The sequence below is a fragment of the Schistocerca piceifrons genome, chromosome 11, assembly GCF_021461385.2.
Source record: "Schistocerca piceifrons isolate TAMUIC-IGC-003096 chromosome 11, iqSchPice1.1, whole genome shotgun sequence".
Taxonomy (NCBI): Eukaryota; Metazoa; Arthropoda; class Insecta; order Orthoptera; family Acrididae; genus Schistocerca; species Schistocerca piceifrons.
The window spans coordinates 41,495,428-41,519,013 of record NC_060148.1 but is presented as its reverse complement, the minus strand read 5'-3'; the positions used below and the strand labels follow the sequence as shown (position 1 = coordinate 41,519,013).

Sequence of the window (23,586 nt, the reverse complement as noted above, 5' to 3'; positions counted from 1 at the left end):
CAGAAAATGTCAGATGAGCTGCACAGCAGGGAGACAGTGTGACAAAATTTAAACCCATCAGCTGTGAAAGCCCGGGGCACGGAACAGCGGTTTTGTTTCGCCAACACTGTTGTTCACAGAACAGACAAACAGAACTTCGATGTGAATATGGTTTGGTCTTGTGGCGAAGCCCACTTTCATTTGGATGGGTTTGTCAGTAAGCAAAATGTGCCCATTTGGGGAACTGAGAATCCACATTTTGTGATCAAGAAATATCTTCACCCTTATCAGGTGACAGTGTGGTGTGCAATATCCAGCCACAGAACAATCTGTGCAGTATTCTTTGATGGCACGGTGACTACCGAATGGAACGTGAAGATTTTGGAAGATCATTTCATCCCCGTTACCCAAAGTGACCTTGATTTTGACAAGAGGTGGTTTATGCAAGATGGAGCTCGACCTTTCAGGAGTGTGTTTGATGTCGTGGAGTAATACTTTGGGGGACCGCATTCTGCCTCTGGGGTAGCCAGAGGAGACTGGAATGGGCCTCGATTGGCCACCATATTCTGCAGATCTGAACGCATGTGACTCCTTTTTGTGGGGGCTATATTAAAGACGAGGTGTACAGTAATAACCCCAAAACAATTGTTAAGCTGAAAACAGCCATTCAGTAGGTCATGGGCAGCATCTATGTTCAGACACTACAGTGGATTGTGCAAGATTTCACTATTCATCTGCACCACATCATCGCCAATGATAGCACGCATATCGAGCGTGTCGTAACCTAAACTCAAATATCTATAGTGATGTTTACACGTTAAATAAAGTGTGTGCACGCCGTAGTTTGTAACTAATTTACGTACGTTTTTTCCCTTATAGGTCAATAATTCTCACCTCGTATGAGGAACAATACATTTTAAAATTCTTGCGTTACAGGGAAATATCCAGAATAAATCAGCAGCTTTACCAATTGTGTATAATGGTCTCCACTATGGCTGCAGTGCTTTTTTTACGATACTTGATTCGTTTTCTTTCACAAAAAGTTGAAAAGCTTTTCTTATTCAAACCTTTTAAGAGCTGAAATCACAAGTGAAACATTGATGACTGGTTTCAGCTGATGATACAGCGATCTTAAAAATCCGCATTGAAGTATTGTATTTTGCACGCTAAACAGTTTCACCAGTTAGTTGAAACCCAAACTTTATATACAGGAATGCTAGCGGTCCAGTAGCGTGTTGCCCCATTCTGAATTGTGAGCAGAATCTGATGCTGTATCTGTATATAATGTTTTGGTGGACAAGTTACTGGTGTTACTATTTAGTGTGCAAAATATATCATTGTGGACTTGTATGATGGGTCTTATATACCTAATGTTTAATCTCAATGGTATTTGCCATTATTTTACTGAGATCTGGTTTTCACCTGAGTGTCCACTGAGAAGCTGATGGTTTCCTGGCCTCATTTTATGAGCAGGCACTGTACGTGTTTTTTTGTTTTTGTTTTTGTTTTTTTATAATCAATCTGAAGATGACTGTATAATCAGCTGAAACTAGTCATAACTTAATTTCTTAATTACAATCTTGGTTGTTAAATGATTTTATTAATTTTATAACTTTTTGTAAATGATTAGATTGTCTCCACCCTGTCAGGAACTGGACCTGACAAGTTTGCTTTCAGATTAGTGATAACGTTTGATTCTACCAACTTTGCACTTTCCACCATTTTAGAAAAAGAAACCTTATCAGAAATAATTAATTTTGGAGAGATCATCAGTGTGTGACTCCAATTCTTGGCTCTGAGCAACATCATCATGTATGACATCAAGAGTTCATGATATTAAATGATTTGGCAGACAATGAATGTTACCTACGGTTGCCTCAGTAATTCGTGTAAATTATGATTCTAGCCTAGTTTATTTCACATATGTGTGTTTTCTTTCCTTTTAGTGATATATTCATTTCTTTTAATTTGTGTGCTACATATATATTTAATGCTCAAATGTTGTGGCAAGGTGTGAGGTTTCTTGAGTCTTGTATAAATTGGTCCAGAAATTAGGATTTATCAGTGATTACTACAAATGCCACATACGTGGGAATAACGTGAAACTGGGGAAGGCCCCTCTTTTGAGATAATCATGTGGCATTGCCAAAGTGATAATTTGTGATGATCCATCAGCTGTTGACTGTAATTTCAAAGATAGAGGCTGACTTTCATCATCATCATCATAATGTTTACTTACTCCTTTTTTTTTATTATGAGTCATCTGTCCGTTACGTTGTGTAGTTGCTGTTGATCGCTTTTTGTTTTACAGACAGGTTTCTGCAGAATTTATCAAGCGTAGGTGCTTGTAGTGGGGGGGGGGGGGGGGGGTCTGGTTGAACTACGTAGCTCAATTTTGGTTGTTGTTTCCATGGTTGTTTTCCTGAATTTTCATTAGGTAGGTGTTGTGATTTATTTTAGAATTTATTTTGACTGCTTGAGCTATAGAGCTCAATTCTAGTTGTTTGTTCCATGCTTCATTACTTTTTTTAGCTTATCTTGTTCCTGTCTCTGTTTAGATTCCCATATTGTACTATTACTGTGATTGTTAGGTTCATTACGCTGCATGTTATTTTCTTCCCATCCAGAACCCCATTTTACTGTAATGTTAGTTTCTATATTTATTATTAAGAATTCCCCATGATCTATAATTTGTGAATACATTTTGGTCCCATTGGAAATGTTTGAGCATTGTTGCCATTATGGAATCTTTCGTGTGTTGCATCTTAGAGTTTGGTATGATGTCACTGGTCGAAGCTAAGTGGAACTGTGTGCTAGAATTTATCCAAGACACTCAAAATTTTGCAAATGAAATTACTATATTTCAGTATGTACAGGACTAGACATATTTGCAATGATACATTTTTACATTCTTACAATACAGGGAAGTTTCCAGAAAAATGCTGCTTTTTTTCTGATACTTCATTTGTTTTCTTTCAGATTAACAGTAATGCTACCCTATACGGGTTTCACACTTCTCACCATTTTAGAAAACGAAATTTCACCAAAAATAATGTGTGTTGGAGAGATATTTAATGCAGTTTTTCATTGAAATTGCATTTAAAAAATAAAAATAAAAAATAAGCAAGTGTAAATACGAAATCCAGCAAATACAGTATGTTAGCTCCACAGGCATGTTGCACAAACATAGAAACACCAAAAAAACATTAAGCATGATTTATGAATAAAACAGGAATGGTTGATGCCTCAAAGTAATATATAAACTATATAGTAACAAGAAAAGTAGGCTTTAACCATCCTTTAATTGTGAAGAAAAGGAATGTGCTTGTTTCCCCGAAAGGCACAGAATTGTAGTTGCTAGTTGTGCTTGTAACATTCTTAGAAAGAATTATTGCATCACAGCCCCACTGGGAGTGTAAAGTTTACCTGCCTCAATGAGAAAGTGATGTAATCTCTCTTTTGAGTGATAGCTTAATGGAACGTGTACTAAGCTAGATGACCCATGGAATGCTCAGTGGAATGGCACTTTGGACATCTCACCACATTCTGTGTGTGAATGATTGGAACGAACTGGTGAATCTACTATGTTGACCCTGTGGTTCACTCTTAACAAGGAAACCTCACCAACTTGATCTCATATGTTAAGAAGAAAAGAACTCACATCAGCCACAGAAATCATCCCACATAAAAATATGGGCCACAATTCTCATAGTAAGAAATTACGATGTTCTAAATGTTCAGCTTTTAATCGAGCATGCTCACCAGCTGTCACTCGCTTCGCTCCGCTGCAGCTGTTTAATGTGAAAAGTACTAACAAAGGAAGTCTCTCGGCTTGAACAGAAATTCAGTATTTCAGATATATTTAGAACTGTACACACCACTTTGATTAGAATGGTGAAAGCATTCAGTTGTTTTACTCTTAGTTTGCCCTCTATCACATTTTGAAAATATACATAAGGGGTCTCAACAAAATGCGCGGATCAATGTGCAGAATCACAATAGGTATGTTTGGCAACAGCGGTATCTGAACTAACATCAGAACCACGGCTTGAGCTGCAGAACCACATTCTTGAATTCAGCAACATGTGTGCATGTGTGGGAGTTTTGCACCCCACTGCTTGCCAGGAATATTGAAGCATTGACTGATAAACTGGAGATGTTTACAAACAATACGAGGTCTGTTCAAAAAATTCTGGAACTTTGTTCCTCAAAATTTTTGTGTGCTTACCTTTTACTTATTGTGTGTGGTCTCCTTCAAAATACTCTCTTCAATTGATACACTACTACCAACACTGTTTCCACTGCTTCCACTTCTAGAAGCAGTCTTTGTACGCCTCTTGCCAGATTGCGGGAAGTGCTGTCTGTGAATTTTCTTTTATGCCAATTTTCTTTTATGCCATTTGTTGTTGCAGATCTTAATACTTTCAACGGGGGTTTCAACTTTGGAAATAAAAGGTCTGCTGGGACCAGGTCAGGAGAGTGCAGCAGATGAGACAGCACAGTGATTTAATTTTTTGTGCAATAATCATGCACCAATAGGGATGAATGTGCAGTTGTGTTACCGTGATGCAAGAGCCATGAACTGTCTCGCCACATTTCAAGTTGTTTCCTTGTCACATTTTCTCACGGACATTGCAACACGTCCCAGTAGTAACATTAACAGCTTGTCCTTGTGGCATGAATTCATAATGAACTAATCGTTCAGTCAGTGAAAACTGTCAGCATGGTGTTGACATTTGACCTGACCTGACAAGCTTTTGTTGGTCTTGAAGAACCTTTCCTGACCCATTGTGGAGATTGAACCTTAATCTCAAACATCATAACCATAGACCCATGTCTCATCACGAGTTAAGATTCTCTTAGGAACATCTCATTCTCATGTGCACAATCCAAAAGCTCTTCACAAATTGTGACAGTGAGAGACAAAGGTCTTTCTGGTCTCAGCTCATGCCGTTGGACCAACTTCACGGCAGCATGATGCATTCCAAGATACTGTCAGATTTTTCATGACATGATGCAACAGAAATGTTACATTTTGCTGCAGTCTCTAGGAGAGTCAGTCGTCGATTGGCACACACTATTTTGTTGACATTGCTGACAAGTGTGTTGTCGGTAGATACCAAAGGCTTCCTGAATGAGGGTTATGTTTAACTTCCGTCCAACCATTTTCAAACTACAGAATCTGTTATCTGTCGTGCATATACATTAACTTGGATTTCACAATATTCAAAATGTTGCAAACATTAATGGTTTCGTTTATTGTTACTGTATATGTATAAAAATATTGAAACACACATACTAAACGTGTCAGCTACTTGCTGAGGTAACTGATTGACTGGCATGTTAAACCCCATCCCACCTCCTAAGATTGCAAGTGCTGTTGTGTACATACTGAGAGAGATGGAACAGTGTACAAATGTTTAAATAGAAATTCCTGTTAAAGCAAAGAGATGTCCCTTGTACGTATTGTACAGTCGAGTAAGAGGTATGTGAAATACTCTTTTGACACTGATAGAATGCCATGTTCGTTGCGCTAAAGTGTGTGGTTTCTAACTTGTACCTGGTGCCAATGAGCTCTTCACTTCAAAAATTTTCATGTTGCGATTCAGAAATGCAGTACAAAGGAATGAAAGCAATGAGAGTGTCATTAAAAAAGTAGCATAGTGCTGTTTGATTATTGGCATTGCTGATTTGTGATATTTTCTTTTTTTTTCGGTTGGCACTTTTAAATTGAAGTACATTTGCAACGGATGCACATGAGTGGCAGGATCAAATTGTCAACAAAAATTAACTTCATTTCACAATAATTCTTCAGTTGCTTAGGTTTATTAATTTTGATTTTGAGGCATATATAGCGCAAAAAGGTGGGAATTTAAGGAGATGTGACTTGGATAAACTGACAGAAACAGAGGTTGTAGAGTGTTTCAGGGAGAGCATTAGGGAATGATTGAAAAGAATAGAGGAAAGAAATACAGAAGAAAAAGAATGGGTAGCTTTGAGAGATGAATTAATGAAGGCAGCAAAGGATCAAGTAGGTAAAAAGACGAGGGCTAATAGAAATCCTTGCGTAACAGAAGAGATATTGAATTTAATTGATGAAAGGAGATAATATAAAAATGCAGTAAATGAAGCAGGCAAAAAGGAATACAAATGTCTCAAAAATGAGATAGACAGGAAGTGCAAAATGGCTAAGCAGGGATGGCTAGAGGACAAATGTAAGGATGTAGAGGCGTATATCACTAGGGGTAAGATAGATACTGCCTATAGGAAAATTAAAGAGACCTTTGGAGAAAAGAGAGCGACTTGTATCAATATCAAGAGCTCAGATGGAACCCCGGTCCTAAGCAAAGAAGGGAAAGCAGAACGGTGGGAGCAGTATGTAGAGGGTCTATACAAGGGCGATGTTCTTGAGGACAATATTATGGAAATGGAAGAGGGTGTAGATGAAGATGAAATGGGAGCTGCAATACTGCGTGAAGAGTTTGACAGAGTACTGAAAGACCTGAGTTGAAACAAGGCCCCGGGAGTAGACAACATTCCATTACAACTACTGACAACCTTTGGAGGGCCAGTCCTGACAAAACTCTACCATCTGGTGAGAAAGATGTATGAGACAGGTGAAGTACCCCTTCAAGAAGAATGTAATAATTCCAACCCCAAAGGAAACGGGTGTTTACAGATGTGAAAATTACTGAACTATCAGTTTAATAAGCCACAGCTGCAAAATACTAATGCGAATTCTTTACAGACGAATGGAAAAACTGGTAGAAGCGGACCTCGAGGAAGATCAGTTTGGATTGTTGGAACACGTGAAGCATGACTTATCTTAGAAGATAGATTAAGGAAAGGCAAACCTACGTTTCTAGCATTTGTAGACTTAGAGAAAGCTTTTGACAATGTTGACTCAAATACTCTCTTTCAAATTCTGAAGGTGGCAGGGGTAAAATACAAGGAGTGAAAGGCTATTTACAATTTGTACAGAAATCAGGTGGCTGTTATAAGAGTCGAGGGGCATGAAAGGGAAGCAGTGGTTGGGAAGGGAGTGAGACAGGCTTGTAGCCTGTCCCCAATGTTATTCAATCTGTACATTGAGCAACCAGTAAAGAAAACAAAAGTAAAGTTCGCAGTAGGAATTAAAATCCATGGAGAAGAAATAAAAACTTTGAGGCTCGCCGATTGCAGCAAAATGAGGATAATGGAATGTAGTCGAATTAAGTTGGGTGATGCTGCGGGAATTAGATTAGGAAATGAGACACTTAAAGTAGTAAAGGAGTTTTGCTATTTGGGGAGCAAAATAACTGATGATGGTCGAAGTAGAGAGGATATAAAATTTAGACTGGCCAATGGCGAGGAAAGCGATTCTGAAGAAGAAAAATATGTCAACATAGAGTATAGATGTAAGTATCAGGAAGTTGTTTCTGAAGGTATTTGTATGGAGTGTGGCCATGTATGGAAGTGAAGCATGGATGGTAAATACTTTAGACAGGAAGAGAGTAGAGGCTTTCGAAATGAGGCGCTACAGAAGAATGCTGAAGATTAGATGGGTAGATCACGTAACTAATGAGGAAGTATTGAATAGGATTGGGGAGAAGAGAAGTTTGTGGCACAATGTGACTATAAGAAGGGATCGGTTGGTAAGACATGTTCTGAGGCATCAAGGGATCACCAATTTAGTATTGGAGGGCAGTGTGGAGGGTAAAAATCGTAGAGGGAGACCAAGAGATGAATACACTAAGCAGATTCAGAAGGATGTAGGTTGCAGTAGGTACTGGGAGGTGAAGAAGCTTGCACAGGATAGAGTAGCATGGAGATCTGCATCAAACCAGTCTCAGGACTGAAGATGACGACCACAACAACATATATAGCTGCAAAATTTCAGAATGATAAGGTTGTTAAATTAATATTGAACGTATACACTGAGAAACCGGGCACGTGACATGGTAAGAGTAGTATACGAGCAGAGCAGAGATTAACAGGAAATCCTTCTAGCGACAATAAGTGAAGCAAAAGTGGAAATCCACCGATTTGAGTGACTTTGACAAAAGAAAGGTTGTTGTGGCCCAGTACCTGGCTGCGAACATCTCAGAAATTGTGAAGCTGGTCGGCTGTTTGTGTACTATAGTTCTGAGCATCTATGGAAAATGGTTAAAGAACGCTGAAACCACAGGTGAGTGACAAGAAGTTTGATTCCCGTACCTCATCACAGAACATAGCGATCGGAGACTTTCCTTCTGTATAATGCAGGGTAAGCAGTGGTCTGTGGCAGATCTCATGACACAGTACAGTGCCGGTGCAGCACAAGTGTTTCAGAGCACACCGTACGGCGCACAGTGTCGAACGTGTTTCGCAGCAGAGGACCCTTACGTGTTCCCGTGTTGAACCGGGATCGTCACCAGTTACAATTACGTCAGGCACGGGGGTCGTCGAGGTTGGATCGCAGATCGTCGGAATCGTGTCACCTGGTCCCATTTATTGTTACACTGGGTCGACGCTCGTGTCGGGATCCGCCGTCATCTGGGTGAACGGCTGCTAGAAACGTGCAGTGTGTCACGTATGCAGGATGGTGGGAGCAGTATTATGTTATGAGGGACACTCACCCGCTCTTCCCTGCAACCTGAGTTAGTAATCGAAGACACCGTGACAGCTGTGGACTGTTTGAACATAATTGAGGGCCACCCGTAACCCCTCGTTCTCGATGTCTTTCCCGACGGGGGTGGCATGTTCCAGCAGGATAACAGTCCCTTTCACGTGGCCAGAATTATGCTAGAGAGGTTTGAGAAGCGTAATAATTAACTCGGGTTGCTGTCTCGGCCATGAAATTCGGTGTACCCGAATCAGACGAAATCCGAGAGGGACGCTGTCGGGCACCAGCTCTGTGCCCACAAACTGACTGCTCGTAAATTACGGAAAGTGTGTAACTGGTACGAGAGCATCTGAAGCCACAAACCTCTGGAAACCTATTAACTACTTGTCGAATCTGTAATGTGCAGAATCACTGCTGGATTGCGTTTCAGAAGTGGACAGATGTGCTTTTTAAGTAGGTGGTCATAATGTTTTGGCTCATGAGTACACGTATTTGAGGTTGACATATTATGTACTTACTATTTTTTGTATAGAATAATGTATTTTCAAACAAGATTTCAAAACACGTCGGGCAGATGTGTCCACCTCCCCTCTATTCTTCTGGCGCTCTCTACGTTCTGCGAAGAGGAGGGCTCCAGTTACCACTTTGGTGCTCAGTAGGCTACTTCGTGGTTAGGCATTAGGTGGCTGCAGTGGTTTGGAATGAACGACAGACAGCTTCCTGACAGATTAAAACTGTGTGCCGGACCGAGACTCGAACTCGGGACCTTTCCCTTTTGCGGGCAAGTGCTCTACCGTCTGAGCTACCCGAGCACGACTCACGCCCCGTCCTCACAGCTTTACTTCTGCCAGTACCTCGTCTCCTACCTTCCAAACTTTACAGAATCTCTCCTGCTTTTGTCCACATGAAAAAAACATGATGTTTCGCAGGATTTGTCCAAAAGGTTGCAAGTTTTCATTCTTTTTCATATGCCTGCAAACAACTCAGTGTTACTACTATTTGGCGAGTGGTGTCCTTTGTTCCTAAATTGTTACATTCTACCAGAACTTTCCTCCATATCACGACAGTATAATTTTGATGAAAACTAAAGTGCAATTCTATCAGGTTTAACTCCATTGGGAAGTAGTTGTGCTCAGTGACTACATTTATTTATAGTAGTAAAGGGTACAGCAATTAGTCACAAATAATATTTACTGCAAATATGAGTCAGTCAGTCACAAACAACATTTATTGCATATGTGCAATGAACATGCAATGAACATTATTTGCAACTGATTGCTGTGCCCATTGCTACTTAAAGTGCAATTGTTCAAAATTGAAGTTTTATGTTGTCTGTAGTTTAACCCTTAAAGTAGCTCTGGTAAATATATACAGGGTGGCATATTTTCTCTTGTGTTTCAGCAGATATATGCAGTTTCCTTTCCAAATTGTGTAACTGGAGTCGGATAGAGCTCCTCGTCTCTCTTATGAGACACCCACTGTCAACAAAGCATAAGTTTTTTTCCCATTACAAACAAAATGAAGTGGAATTTTTTGTGCTTATTTGATAGTGTGGTTCCGGGTTAGTCTAGTCTGATATTCCTTTTAGCGAGGAACAGTAAAATGTAAAGAATAACTAGTACTCCTGCAGCGACAGTACTGCCCTGTCCTGCACTGACTACTAGCACTAAGCACCCGGCACTACTGAGTCACTTACTTTCGTGTTTTACTGGTTATACATATTGACAAAATGAATATTTGACTAGACTAAATTTGGAGCGCTCTGTTGAATGGGGATGTAAAATTCTGATTTAAATAATTTTGTTTGTTAAGGGTAACAAACCAATACTTTTTGTTGTCACTGGGCATCGCGTGAAAGACGGTGAGCAGTAACTGTTGGGTTGACTCTAGCTATGCAGTGCAAAAAAGAAGTTGCAAGTATCTACCAAAACACCAGAGAAAAAGCATGTGATGATTCCTACGAGGTGTATCCAGTATACCACTGGCAAACAATTCGAATTACCGTGTATAATTGCTTTGTTCCTAATTCACCGGTGTGAATATTTACCGCCCCATACTTCGTGGTAGACTCTGGAGTAGGTAATAAATTGAACAGGTTAAATCACCATCCTGTCTGTTGTGCAGTTTCCAGGTTTTGTTTCCTCATGAGCTGTTCAGATTCTGTGGTCTTAACAGATGTAATTATGAGGAAAATAGCTGAAAACAAAATATCATTGCAGATTGGTACGTTAACAAACAGTTACTAGATGATGATCGGAGTGGTCTGGAAGTGTGAGAAGTTACTGTGAATCGTGGAAATATTAGGTGCTACCCAAAAGCTCACAGAATGTACATATAGCTTGTCAAGTCCAGCTGGTACGACGAAACGCCATCAGGCTCTATCCCGAACGTGCTTTGTGAGTCGGTGTCTCGATCAGGTTTGTGCTAAGTGGTGGTGTTTAGTTTTTATGGAGTTTCCATTGCCGTGTGTTGCACGTCTTGCGAAATTGACAATTGTGGGGGTCTGGGAGCGAGGTGTGTGCATTAACTTTTGTTTTGTCCGACGAACTGCAATGTGACGGATTGCCACAAAGTTTGCGCGACGGATTGTCAGCGATGAGCAGAAACGGCATTGTGTGCAAGTTTCCAGAGAACTTCAGGAAAGGCTTGAAACTGAACCAGACTTTCTTTCGACAGATATTAATCGTGATGGAAGCTGGGTTTGAGTGCAATCCCAAAACTGAGCAGCAATCGTGAAGATGGAAGAGACGTTTGTCACTCCGTCTCGAGAAAGCTCGGCAAATGAAGAGTGATGTGAAAAGTGCTCATCTGTTTGACACAGAACCTCGAGTTAATACACTTCTCAGTCTGTCACTGTAGTGTTCTCCCGCAATGTCCTTATGCAGTTGAAGGAGAGCAGAAGACACCTGGAAAAGTGGAACAAAGGCAACAGGTTCCTCCATTGTGACAGTCTGAAGTTATAATCTGTGTCAGTCACCTCTCCTGCACAAGTGACTTTCGTTTAATTCTCCAGAATGAAAGTAAAGTTAAAAGTTTAAAGATTTGACACAATTGAGGAGACTAACATAATCACAAGTGGCACTAAACTGTATCGTGAAAAATGCATTTCAGGGAACTTTCAGTTCATGGAAAAACTGCTGGAAATGATGTATTTACTTGCAAGGGAACTTCTTTGATGGTGGTGGTGGTGGATATTTTAAATGATAGGTTCCAATGACACTATATAACAGTTTGCGATAAGTGTAATGTTTCTGGTAACTTCACTAATTTCTTGTATTGTGTGTAAGTGATGAGAAATTGTGCTTACACCTTACAAAATTAGTATTTTAGTGATGCGGATATATAATTGCATGCTACGGACATAATTTCAGGCATCCAAAAGGCAGCCCGGAGCATCGGGGCGGCTTCACCGCACAGTGACTGGCGAGTGGGTGTGGTCTTCAGAGGACGAGGAGGGCGACTCGTCAGACGAAGACGTGAGTTCTGTTTTTTGTTACTCTCCCTCCTGCTTCACCTCGAGGCATGTTCTTTCCAACAGCACATTAACTCAAACCAGTTCTGTTTAATCTCGTTGTATGGTTGTCACTATGCACCTACAGAGTTCGTAGTTTCTTTTTATTTTCCTACTTCTTCCTTTATTTTCCTACCTGTGCTGTTTACACAAATAGACTTCAGCAAAAAACAAACAATAGAAAATCCTGGATGGATTGTAGAAAGGGTAGATTGCTAGTCACCGTATAGTGGAGCAGTTGAGTTAGGGGCAGGCACAACAAAAAGATTGCTAAACAAACATTTGGCTGAAAGACCTTCTGAAATAGACAGTGCAGAATAAATCCTTTTGTCCGTAAACTTACATGTTTAGCAGTATTTTTGCCGTGCCTGTCTGCGATTCGGCATCTCCATTATACAGTGGGTAGCGATCTATCCTTTCCGTAATATTTACTAAAAGTAAGTAATTTGTTACCCTTGGATTCAGTACAGCATATTTAAACTGTGTGTGTTCAGTATACTGACCTAAGGTTAACTCTCAGCTTGTCTTGGATCTAACTAACATCATAGGTGCCAACAGTGACAGTGTAATGTACATTTTAAATTTTAAGAGTGGGGAATTTACGAGTAGCACACTAACTACTGACATGAAGAAAGACAGGGATTTTTGCTCCTAGCACACTGAGACAGCTATGTTAGCAATTGTTTCACATTTCTGTATCTAATTTACCTCTTATACTTTCTGATGTCTGGAGTGACATGTGATCTACTCGAGGATCTTACTAAAATATGGTGTAATTTTCCGCTTTTACTGCATTAATTTTCTTTGTTCACAACTAGTTCCATCCTTCTAGACCATTATATTATATTATATTATATTATGTTATATTATATTATTATTTCATTTTTTACTATCCCTCCCCCCTTCCGCCCGCTCCCCCCTTCCGCCCGCTCCCCCCTCTTCGCAAATTGGTTCTCTGATTAACTGCTCGAGGTAATTTTTGGATAACACCCACACCAACTCGATACTAGCTGTTTTTGCATCTTCCGAAATGTGGTCTATCAACCAAAGCACTCACAAAGTTCCAATTTTGGTCTCGGGGTCACAGCTTCATGCTTTTTTTAGCATTCAGGAAGCTTTTTCTGAGTGAATCACAGAGAAGAGTGTCAACCTATTTTGCAAAATAAAGGCACAGAAATTTGTTACAGATATATTTGGTCATCAGTGAGTTCTGAAAGAACTACTAGAGCTTCGTTTTCAGCTGGAACAATAACTTGACCCTGCTCCAAAACTCCACTTCCCTTCGAATTTCTATAGTGTACCACACATTGAAATGTTAATATAGGGCACTTAAAACTAAGTTAATGTAAGCACATTCCAACTTGGAATATCAACTATGTAAGGAAAATATTATGAAAATGAAAGTTGCTACTCACCATATTGGGGACCGGGTTCGATTCCCTGGGCGGGGGGGTGAGGGATTTTCACCTGCCTCGAGATGACTGGGTGTTTCTGTTGTCCTCGTCATTTCATCATCATCATCCAGCACAGTGACGAAATTGGGCTGAGCAAAGGTTGGGAAATTGTACAGGTGCTGTGATAACCTCGCAGTTGAGTGCCCCAAAAACCAATCATCATCTCACCATATAGGGGAGTTGCTGAGTCGCAGATAGGCACAACAAAGTGACTGTCACAAATAAACAAAGCTTTCGGCCATCAATGCATTCGTCAACAATAGACGTGTAGAACACACACACACACACACACACACACACACACGAGACTGCCAGTTCCACAACTCCAGTGGCTCAGACAATGCCACTAGTTATGTGAATAGTGAGGAAGAATCAACACTTCCTTGAACTTTGAAGGTACAGCAGACACCATAGTACATACACTTCTAAATACACTGAAGGGAAAAAAGTTAGTACACCCTTTTTACGTATCCAAATTGTTCAAAATTCATTGTTCCAACAGTGCATATGGGTACATGAAATGACCACCTCTACAAATCTGTAGCACATATGGCTCTGAGATACCAGATACTGACGTACACTGAAACACCATATTAGTATGTGGCGTAGCCTCCACAGGCAGCAATGCAGGTGCCGACTCTGGCAACCAGTCGATCATACAGATGACGAATAGTGTTCTGAGGTACATTATGCTACACCAGCTCGACCTGTTCATGTAGTTCTGTGAGTTGTCGGTTGACGAGTTGCACGAGACTTCTTGTGCCGTCGTATCCTACATGTGCTCAATTGAAGACAAGTCTGGAGATTGTGCTGGCGAGAGAAGTTACTCCGGTTGTAGTTGCTCCGCGGTTGTAGTTGCTCCGGTTGTAGTTGCTCCGGGGGGGGGGGGGGGGGGGGCAGTTGCTTATCACAGCACAGACTGTACGGCCTGGGATGGGGCCACTGTGTCTTGGACAAATGCACTCTACCAGAAAGAAAGTGTTCACTGGGTCTAGGTCATACGCACAAACGACTGTCACTTGCGTGCGGGCAGAATCTGCTTTCGTTGTTGAAGACCACGACGTGCCATTCCCTCTTCCAAGTGATCCTCTGACAGCACCAGTCGATCTGTGCACGTCGAAGGTGTGGGTGGATGGAAGACGGGCTAAAGGTGTGCGTGTCCGTGGTCTCACTGCTAATAACCGGTTTGCAACAGTTCCTGTTGATGGGTCTGGACTAACGAGGTCCCTTATCAGTGCTGTGGTAGCTGTCACAGCTGCCCTTGTTGCCCAAGTGATGCAGCACATACAACTTACTTGGCAATTATCTGAGAGGAGCGTTCCACCACTTGGAAGACCACAATTTCATCCCTTTCAAACTGGCTCGGTTGGCTGTAGGAAGCACGTGTGCATCTCTGTCCTGGTTGCCTGCTTTTTTTCACTCATTTGCATCCCACTGAGGCTTCTGGCTGTGAGCATCCCTTATTTAAGGGTAGACACAGGTGGTGCTGTGTAAGCTGTGCCACAATGCTATCTTTCAGCATATGATGTTGACACCATTATCACTCTCCCCTAGGCAGCACATACCATCATTGGGTCAGAGTTGGCTGTATCGATCCAGGTGTCCTAAATTTTTTCCCCAGCATCATATTTCAGTAACTTCATTGATATTTGTACACAAACATGGCAATTAAAAACTGCTAGAGAAGTTACAGTATGTTATTGTGGTCTCCGAATACTGGAATGATGAAGCTCTCCATGCTACTATCTTGTGCAAGCCTCTCCCATCTCAGTAGCAGCTCACATTCACTGGAGCATGCTTACTGTAGTGAAGTCTCGGTTAACCACCTCTCCCCCTACCGTCCCTCCCACTCCCCTCACTTTCCACCATTGCTAAATTAACTATTCCATGATGATTCAAGATGTCTCACATTAACTAATCCCTTTTTTAGTCTAGTTATGCCACAAACCTTTTTTTCTTTAATTCAGTACCTTCTCATTTATTATTTGATCGAATCATTATAGCACTATACTTCAAAAGCTTCTGTTATCTTCATATCTAAAGTCAGTTTCAATTCTGTACAGATCTACACTCTTGACAAACTCCTTCAGAAAAGACTTCCCAGCATGTAAAGTGTGTGTTTCAGAAACGCTTTCTCCACTTTTACCAATCTGCATTTTATATCCTCTCTACTTTGGCCACCATCATTTATTGCGCTGCCTAAATACAGATACGCATCTATCACTTTTTCTCTCACTTCCTAACCTTATTCTCTCAGCTTTGGCTGATTTGACTACATTCCATTGTGTTTGTTTTACTTTTGTTTGTTTTACTTTTGTTGATGTTCATCTTATCTCTTGTTGAGATACTGTCCATTCCGTTCATATGTTCTTCCAAGTCCTTTACTGTCTGACAGAATTGTAATGTCTTGGAACTTTAATTCCCTTTCCAAATTTGTCTTCAGTTTCTTTCGTAGCTTACTCCGTGTGTTCATAATGAACATCGGGGATAAGCTACAATCCCGTCACACTGCCATCTCAACCACCACTTCCCTTTCGTGTTCTTCAACTTTTATAATTACAGTCTGCTTTTTTCACAAATTGTAAATAATCTGTATTGTACTCCTGCTACCTTCAGAATTTGAGAGAGAGAGAGAGAGAGAGAGAGAGAGAGAGAGAGAGTGTAGTCCACTCAACATTGTCAAAAGCTTTCTCTGAATTGACAGATGCTATAACATAGTTCCTCCTTGTCACTCTTCAAGCTTTCCTGGCATGTGTGTTGTAAATAGTCTTCATGGGTTTGCTGCCGGATCACGTTGTGCAAATTCTACAATATTTCCTCAGAGCAACTGTCAAACATTGTCATGTGGTTTCGCCTTTCTTCAACTTATTTTCTAGGATAAGTCTTAGGGCCAGTATTGCTTCACATGCTTCTACATATCTCCAGAACTTGAACTGATGTTTCATAATATAAGATTTTTATTCTCCTTTGCATAATTTTTTGTATTCACAGCTGTCAGCACATACCCTCTGTGAAATTGGAATTTTTGCATTCTTATTACAGGGTGTGTAGAGACTCCTTGTACTTCTTAGAAACACTTCAATTGTCAAAGTTCTAAATAGTGCTCAAAATTTTGTACGCAAAGAACTTGTTAGAAACTCCTTATATTATCGTGATGTGAAAAGTGTGTGACTTCAAATGCATATTACCACCATGAAAATAATTTGAACATATTGTGATCTCAAAGTGAAGAGCAATGCTCTTAGCATGTCATTCAGCTCGAGCACAGTATGGTTTGGGTCACCTTCATAACTACACCTAGTCTTCTACAGTCAGAAGAGGAAGGTGGTTAATCAAGAGACTCCCTTTCCTCCGCCACCCTCTCTTGCAAAGCTCCAAAAAGTCGGTCATGACGGTATTGCCAGATTGCAGTTAATTACCTGGAATTCGGATGTTTCGGGGCTTTACATAAGTTACTTAATACGACACGAGATGGCACTAGGTAATTCTAAACTTGTAAAATGAAAATGATGCATGTGAAAAGGTTCAAGTGATTGATGTTTTAAACTAACAAATTTGGAAATTGTCACCAATTTTTCGTCTATGAAGTGCTTTTGTTTTCCTTTGCACAATTTACTAACAAATTCGATGTGCACATGACAAAGAGCAAGAGTGTTTAGGGTTTATTTGGTCAGCCTATATGACCATTTATCATGTTCAAATACCATTGTTTGCCATTCTGTATTTAGGCTTAGCAACCAATAAGCAATATTGTGAATACCTTGCAGTTTTAGCAATAACTGTTAGATTCTAATAGAATAAAATTTGCTTGAAATCTTTCTTCCCCAAATTACTGTGCGCGCTTGTGCTGTGAATATGAAATAATACATGGTGGATACTCCTTAGATTTTTTTGTCAACTCTGTACATACCTGATTCTAAAATCTGAGGATATTTTGCCTATGTTGTATATCTTGTGCACCGGTGGAATAATTTTGTCATAGCTAGCTGTCCCAAACATCTCGGTATGTATGAGGGAATGTTGTCTACTCCAGGGGCCTTGTTTCCACTTAGGTCTTTCAGTGCTCTGCCACATTCTTCTCACAGTATCATATCTATCTCATCTCACCTACATCTTCGCTTTCTATAATATTGTCCCCAAAGTTTGTTTCATTCTATAGTCCCTCTACATAGTCCTGCCACATCTTTGCATTCTGTTCTTTACCCAGTACTGGCTTGTCGTTTGAGCTGTTTGACAACCATATAGCTGCTTCTCTATCCTCCAAAGGTCTCCTTAATTTTAAGGGTCTCTCTAATTTTCCTGTAGGGAGCATCTGTCTTTGTCCTTAGTTATGCATACTTATATACCCATGCTTTTGTACTCCATTTCTGCTAAGCCACATTGCACTTTCTGTCGATCTCATTTTTTGTGTGTCTGAACCCGCTTTCACTTGCTTACAAGAGAAAATTTGCTGCATACAAATGTATCAGTATGTGCATTGTACATAGAATAAGTGTTGGGTAGAACTAATACAAACAAATTAAAGAAATTACACAGGATTTTCAGTGAAAACATGACCCCCAAGAAATTTCTGCTGCAAAGGATGAGGGTGAACATTTTATAAGCCATGTTTAATTTCAATCGTGAGCAGTAGCTTGTAACTCCTTTTACTTTCCTGTAAGAATCAGCTTGTAAATATACCTATCATCACTGTTTGTGGTAATTGAGAGTCTATTAATACTTGATGTGGTCTTTCATTGCACTATGGCACCATGGCACCATATTGCCGCAGTTCTGTCATATATTCTTTCTGTAATGCAAAAGCAGATCCCTGACAGTTACAGTGTGCTATGCTCATCTGCTTGGAGTGATGATGTTAATTGATTTTATATACAGGGGATCTGATACGTCATCCCCATTTTTAAACGGTTAAGAAAATTGGTTCATAAATAAATTATAAAACTACTTTTGATAGAAACAGCACTCCTTGAGGTTGTGTTAAACATCATTTTAAACCTCCACATAAGCCCTACCAATCTCTGTACATTTTTGAAAATGAACTGGTATGCATCATTTGCACAATGTGCAGGTGTTCCATCCTACATGAAGTGAAGTGAAGCTGTGGGTTGTTCTGTTGTGAAATTACTGGCTGTACGCGATCTTGCAACATTTCCATTTATCTTTCACCATTCGTTGTGTTCCGCAGAAAGAATGGACCGACAACTTTGGATGACATGATACCACACCGTACTGTCACATGTGGATGGCCCTGTGCTTTTTTTGACACATTCGTCTGGGTTTTTGGCTGCCATGTGAAGACAGTTACACCTGTTTACAATTCCTCCAATGTGGAAAACTGTCTCATCAGTTCACAGAATGTTCTCAAAAAGTTTAGGCCAATCATCATTCCAGCCCAAGGAAATTTCTCCAGATTCCATTCTTCTCTCACAGTCATCAGGGAACAATTGCTGCACGTATGTGGCTTCCATGGTATAAAAGCAAGAACTGTTGCAACTGCATAACGTGAAACATCAGTTTCACGAGATCCTTGTTACCTTGATTTCTTAGGTGCCCTCGCGGCTGTCACGAACTCTGTAAACATTCTCATACTGAGATAACTAGATTGCATACACCCTTCTCACACCTGCTCAGAAGACTGACAGTCAGCGAGATCAGTGAAAAAAGTCAAATGAGGTACATAAAATAATTGCTATTTTTGTTCTTAAATTTTCTGTCAGCTGAGATATAATCGTACATTCCTACAATATCTTTGCCATACTGGGACGGCGTGTATGTTTATCTACATGTGTAGGCCATTTCAAGAACTTTCACTCTTTCCGGCTCTATTTATATAAGATTGTAGCAGACGGTCGAACGAAACATCTGCTACCAACTGCTCTAGGCACAGGTAGCAGCATCTAAATGGCCCCTTTCTCACACACATTAATTCATATCTCTGTTGTGTAACAGTTTACAATCTTCTTGATGAGTAGCAGAAACGACATGAGCGGAAGCGAGGAGAACATGCAAAACAGACTAGTGTAGGCAAAGGGGGACGTCAAACATTGGCCAGACGTTCCCCTCGTTGGCTGCGCCATGGGAGGGATGCCGATCTAGTGCGAAGCGGGAGCCTTACGTACCGCAATACCTTGTCTGCAGCAGGACTGATGGTGACTCCTTTCTTCCGACGAAGCCTATGGTTTTTGTGGAACACCTGGAGGATAAGTTTGGGGAAGTGGCGGGGTTGTCAAAAATGAGGAATGGGTCCATCCTCCTCAAGACGTCCTTCCCAGCCCAGTCACGAGCGTTGCTCTCGTGTGATAAGCTGGCTGACGTCCCTGTTACCGTCACTCCCCACAGTAGCTTAAATATGGTCCAGGGGATTATTTACCATCGTGACCTCTTGTTGCAATCCGATGACGAGCTGAGAGCCGACTTGGAACGACGCGGTGTGCATTTTGTCCGTCGTGTCCATCGAGGACCCAAGACAAACAGGGTGGCCACCGGTGCCTTTATCTTGGCCTTTGAGGGTGATGTCTTGCCCGAGAAGGTCAAGGTAATGGTTTACCGTTGCGACGTGAAGCCATACGTCCCTCCCCCGATGCGGTGCTTCCAGTGCTGGAAGTTTGGGCATATGTCCTCCCGTTGTCCATCTAGCGCTACATGTCGAGATTGCGGACGCCCCTCTCATCCCGATTCTCCATGTGCGCCTCCGCCTGTATGTGTCAACTGTGGGGAGCACCACTCTCCATGCTCGCCGGATTGCCCCGTTCTTCATAAGGAGCGGAAGATCATGGAATTTAAGACCCTGGACCGGCTTACTTATCGAGAGGCTAAACAGAAATATGAAAGGTTGTATCCTGCTTCCCTTCGAACATCTTATGCTGCAGCCACGTTATCGTCGCCCGCACGAGCGACGGTTGTCGCTTCATCTGTGCCGCCTTCAGTGGGCCCTCGGGGCCGTGTATCTCTGTCTGCCCCCCTCGTGCCTGGGGGCAAGCCTTCCTCTCTTGCCCCCTTAGCAGTTGGGGGCAAACCCTCTTCTGTCGCTCCCCCCAAGCTTACTTCGGGAGTGACATCTGCTCCACAACCGGGAGGCTCGATTCCTCCCCCTCCTTCTCCGACGGCGTTGCCTCCGCCGGTTCCTCTCTCGCGGAAGGGGTCCCTCGGGGCTCTCCCTTCCTCCGATTCTTCTCCTTCCCAGCCAGATGTCAGCCAGTGGCTGAAGGTTCCGCCACCTGCTGGTCGTAGGGCTTCTGCGTCGTCGTCAGCCTCCGACGCTCCTTCAGAGAAGCTCTCCCAGCCCTCTCACCCTAAGGGCAGACGCGAGAAGAAGGAACGGAATGTGTCCAAGAAGAAGGACGTTCCGGCGGTTTCAGCACCGCCTGCTGTACATCGTCCTGGCTCCGGGGATGAGGTGGAGATCCTCGCCTCTGCCGCGGATCTCGCCCTCACGGAACCCTTGGGGGCCTCTCCTATGGACTCAGCTGACTCTCCCCCAGTGGCGGCGGTTGGCTCTGAAGCGCTGTCTGCCTCTTAGTCGCATTCACGCCCTCCCAGTCCCTTCCTGCTTCCATTCTTCAATGGAACTGCGGCGGTTATTTCCGCCACCTGCCAGAGCTCCGGATGCTTCTGAGTGATTCCCCTGTTCTCTGCATTGCTCTGCAGGAAACTTGGTTTCCTGCACTGCGGACCCCCGCCCTTCGCGGTTATCGGGGATACTATAAGAACCGTGCTGCCTGTCAACGAGCGTCAGGTGGGGTTTGCCTCTTTGTTCACCACTCTGTCTGTAGCTCGCCAGTACCCCTTCAGACGCCTTTAGAGGCAGTTGCTGCCAGGGTTGAGCTCTCGCCGGCTATTACTGTTTGCTCTGTTTACATTCCTCCGGATGGGGAGCTCCCCCGCCATGTCTTGGCTGCGCTGCTGGCTCAACTCCCGCCACCATTGCTGCTTCTGGGCGATTTCAATGCCCACAATCCTCTATGGGGTGGGACTGTCTCCGATGATTGCGGTCGGGCCGTGGAGCATGTGTTGGCTCAGCTCGACTTTAGCCTCTTGAACACCGGTGCTCCCACGCATTTCAGTATGGCCCATGGCTCGTTCTCGGCCATCGATCTCTCTATTTGCAGCCCTGGACTTGTCCCATCCCTCCACTGGAGGGTGCATCCTGACCTGTGTGGCAGTGACCATTTTCCCATCTATTTGTCACTGCCACAGTGTCATTCTTCTGCGCACTTGCCCCGCTGGGCTCTCCACAGGGCTGACTGGCCAGCTTTTACTTCCGCTGTAACCATTGCGTCTCCCCCACAGGGTGACATTGACGAGGTCGTCCGTGTTTTCACCACGTCCATCATTTCGGCGGCCGAGGCTGCCATCCCCCGTTCCTCTGGCCTCCCTCGGCGGAAGGCTGTCCCCTGGTGGTCGCCGGAGATTGCTGAGGCTATTCGCAACCGTAGGCGGGCTCTCCAGCATCATAGGCGGCACCCGTCTCTGGAGACCCTCATCGCCTTTAAGAGGCTCCGTGCCTTCGCCCCTTCGTCTTATTGCACGGCGTAAGCAGGAGTGCTGGGAGAGGTATGTCTCCTCCCTGGGCTCCCGTGTCTCGTCCTCGCACGTGTGGTCCCGGATCCGGCGGATTTATGGCTCCCAGACCCCTGTGGGTGTCCCTGGGCTCTCCTTGGACGGCGCTGTCTGCACGGACGCTGCCGCCATTGCTGAACGGCTAGCCGCGCACTTTGCTCAGAGCTCTGCGACTGCATCCTATCCCCCCGCCTTTCGCTCTCTAAAGGAGCGAGCCGAGCGGACGCCGTTCTCATTCCACACGCGTCGTTCTGAAACATACAATGCTCCTTTCAGCGAGAGGGAATTCCTCGCCGCCCTCGCCGATTGCCCTGATACAGCACCAGGCCCAGACTGCATCCACGCGCAGATGCTGAAGCATCTCTCCAGGGACTGCCAGAGACACATTCTCGCGATATTTAATCGCATTTGGAGCGAAGGCGTGTTCCCGTCGCAATGGCAGGAGGGCGTTATTGTCCCCATCTTGAAACCCGGTGCGGACCCACTGGCGGTGGACAGCTATCGTCCCATTACCCTCACCAACGTTTTGTGCAAATTGCTCGAACGTATGGTGGGGCGGCGTTTGTGTTGGGTCCTTGAGACGCGCGGTCTCCTCGCTCCATCCCAGGGTGGCTTCCGTCGGGGCCGGTCTGCAGTGGACAATTTGGTGCGGCTGGAATCTGCTGTCCGTACGGCTTTTGCCCGACGTCAGCATCTTGTTGCTGTATTTTTCGATCTGCGGAAGGCGTATGACACCACATGGAGGCATCACATCCTTGCCACGTTGCATGGGTGGGGTCTTTGTGGTCGGCTCCCGGCTTTTCTTCAAAACTTTTTATTGCGCCGCTCTTTCCGGGTGCAAGTCGGTGCCACCTCTAGTTCCTCTTATATACAGGAAAATGGGGTCCCGCAGGGCTCGGTGTTGAGCGTCTCCTTATTTTTAGTGGCCATTAATGGTCTGGCAGCAGCAGTGGGGTCGTCGGTGTCTCCTTCTTTGTATGCCGACGACTTCTGCATCTCATTTAGCTCCACGACTACGGGAGTCGCCGAACGCACGCTGAAAGTCGCCGTTCGCAAGGCAGCATCATGGGCACTGACTCATGGCTTTCAGTTCTCTGCTGCCAAGACTCGAGTAATGCACTTCTGCAGGCGTCGGACGGTCCACCCTCATCCTGCACTTTACCTCGACGGCCACCTGCTTGAAGTGGTGGACACTTGCCGCTTCTTGGGACTCGTGTTTGATGCCCGGCTCACATGGGTTCCTCATGTTACTCAGCTGAAGCAAAAATGCTGGGGGCACCTCAACGCCCTCCGCTGCCTTAGCCACACGTTTTGTGGTGCAGATCGCTGCACGCTGCTGCGGTTGTACAGAGCCCTTGTGCAGTCCCGGCTTGATTATGGGAGCCTGGCCTATGGGTCTGCGTCCCCCTCAGTGTTAAAGTTGTTAGACCCCATACACCACTGTGGGGTTAGGCTTGCCACTGGCGCTTTTCGCACCAGCCCCGTGGATAGTCTACTGG

At 43.4% G+C, this 23,586-nt stretch overlaps 1 protein-coding gene across 5 annotated transcripts in view; it reads left to right on the top strand.

Annotated features, from left to right (window-relative positions):
• The window catches only part of LOC124719941 (serine/threonine-protein kinase OSR1), a 538,784-nt gene that overhangs the window by 496,346 nt on the left and 18,852 nt on the right, over positions 1-23,586 (top strand). For all 5 annotated transcript variants that reach the window (XM_047245141.1, XM_047245139.1, XM_047245142.1 and 2 more), the window contains one exon: positions 11,935-12,039. In XM_047245141.1, coding sequence (XP_047101097.1) covers positions 11,935-12,039 — 105 coding nt within the window. The remainder of the gene's footprint in view (positions 1-11,934; positions 12,040-23,586) is intronic.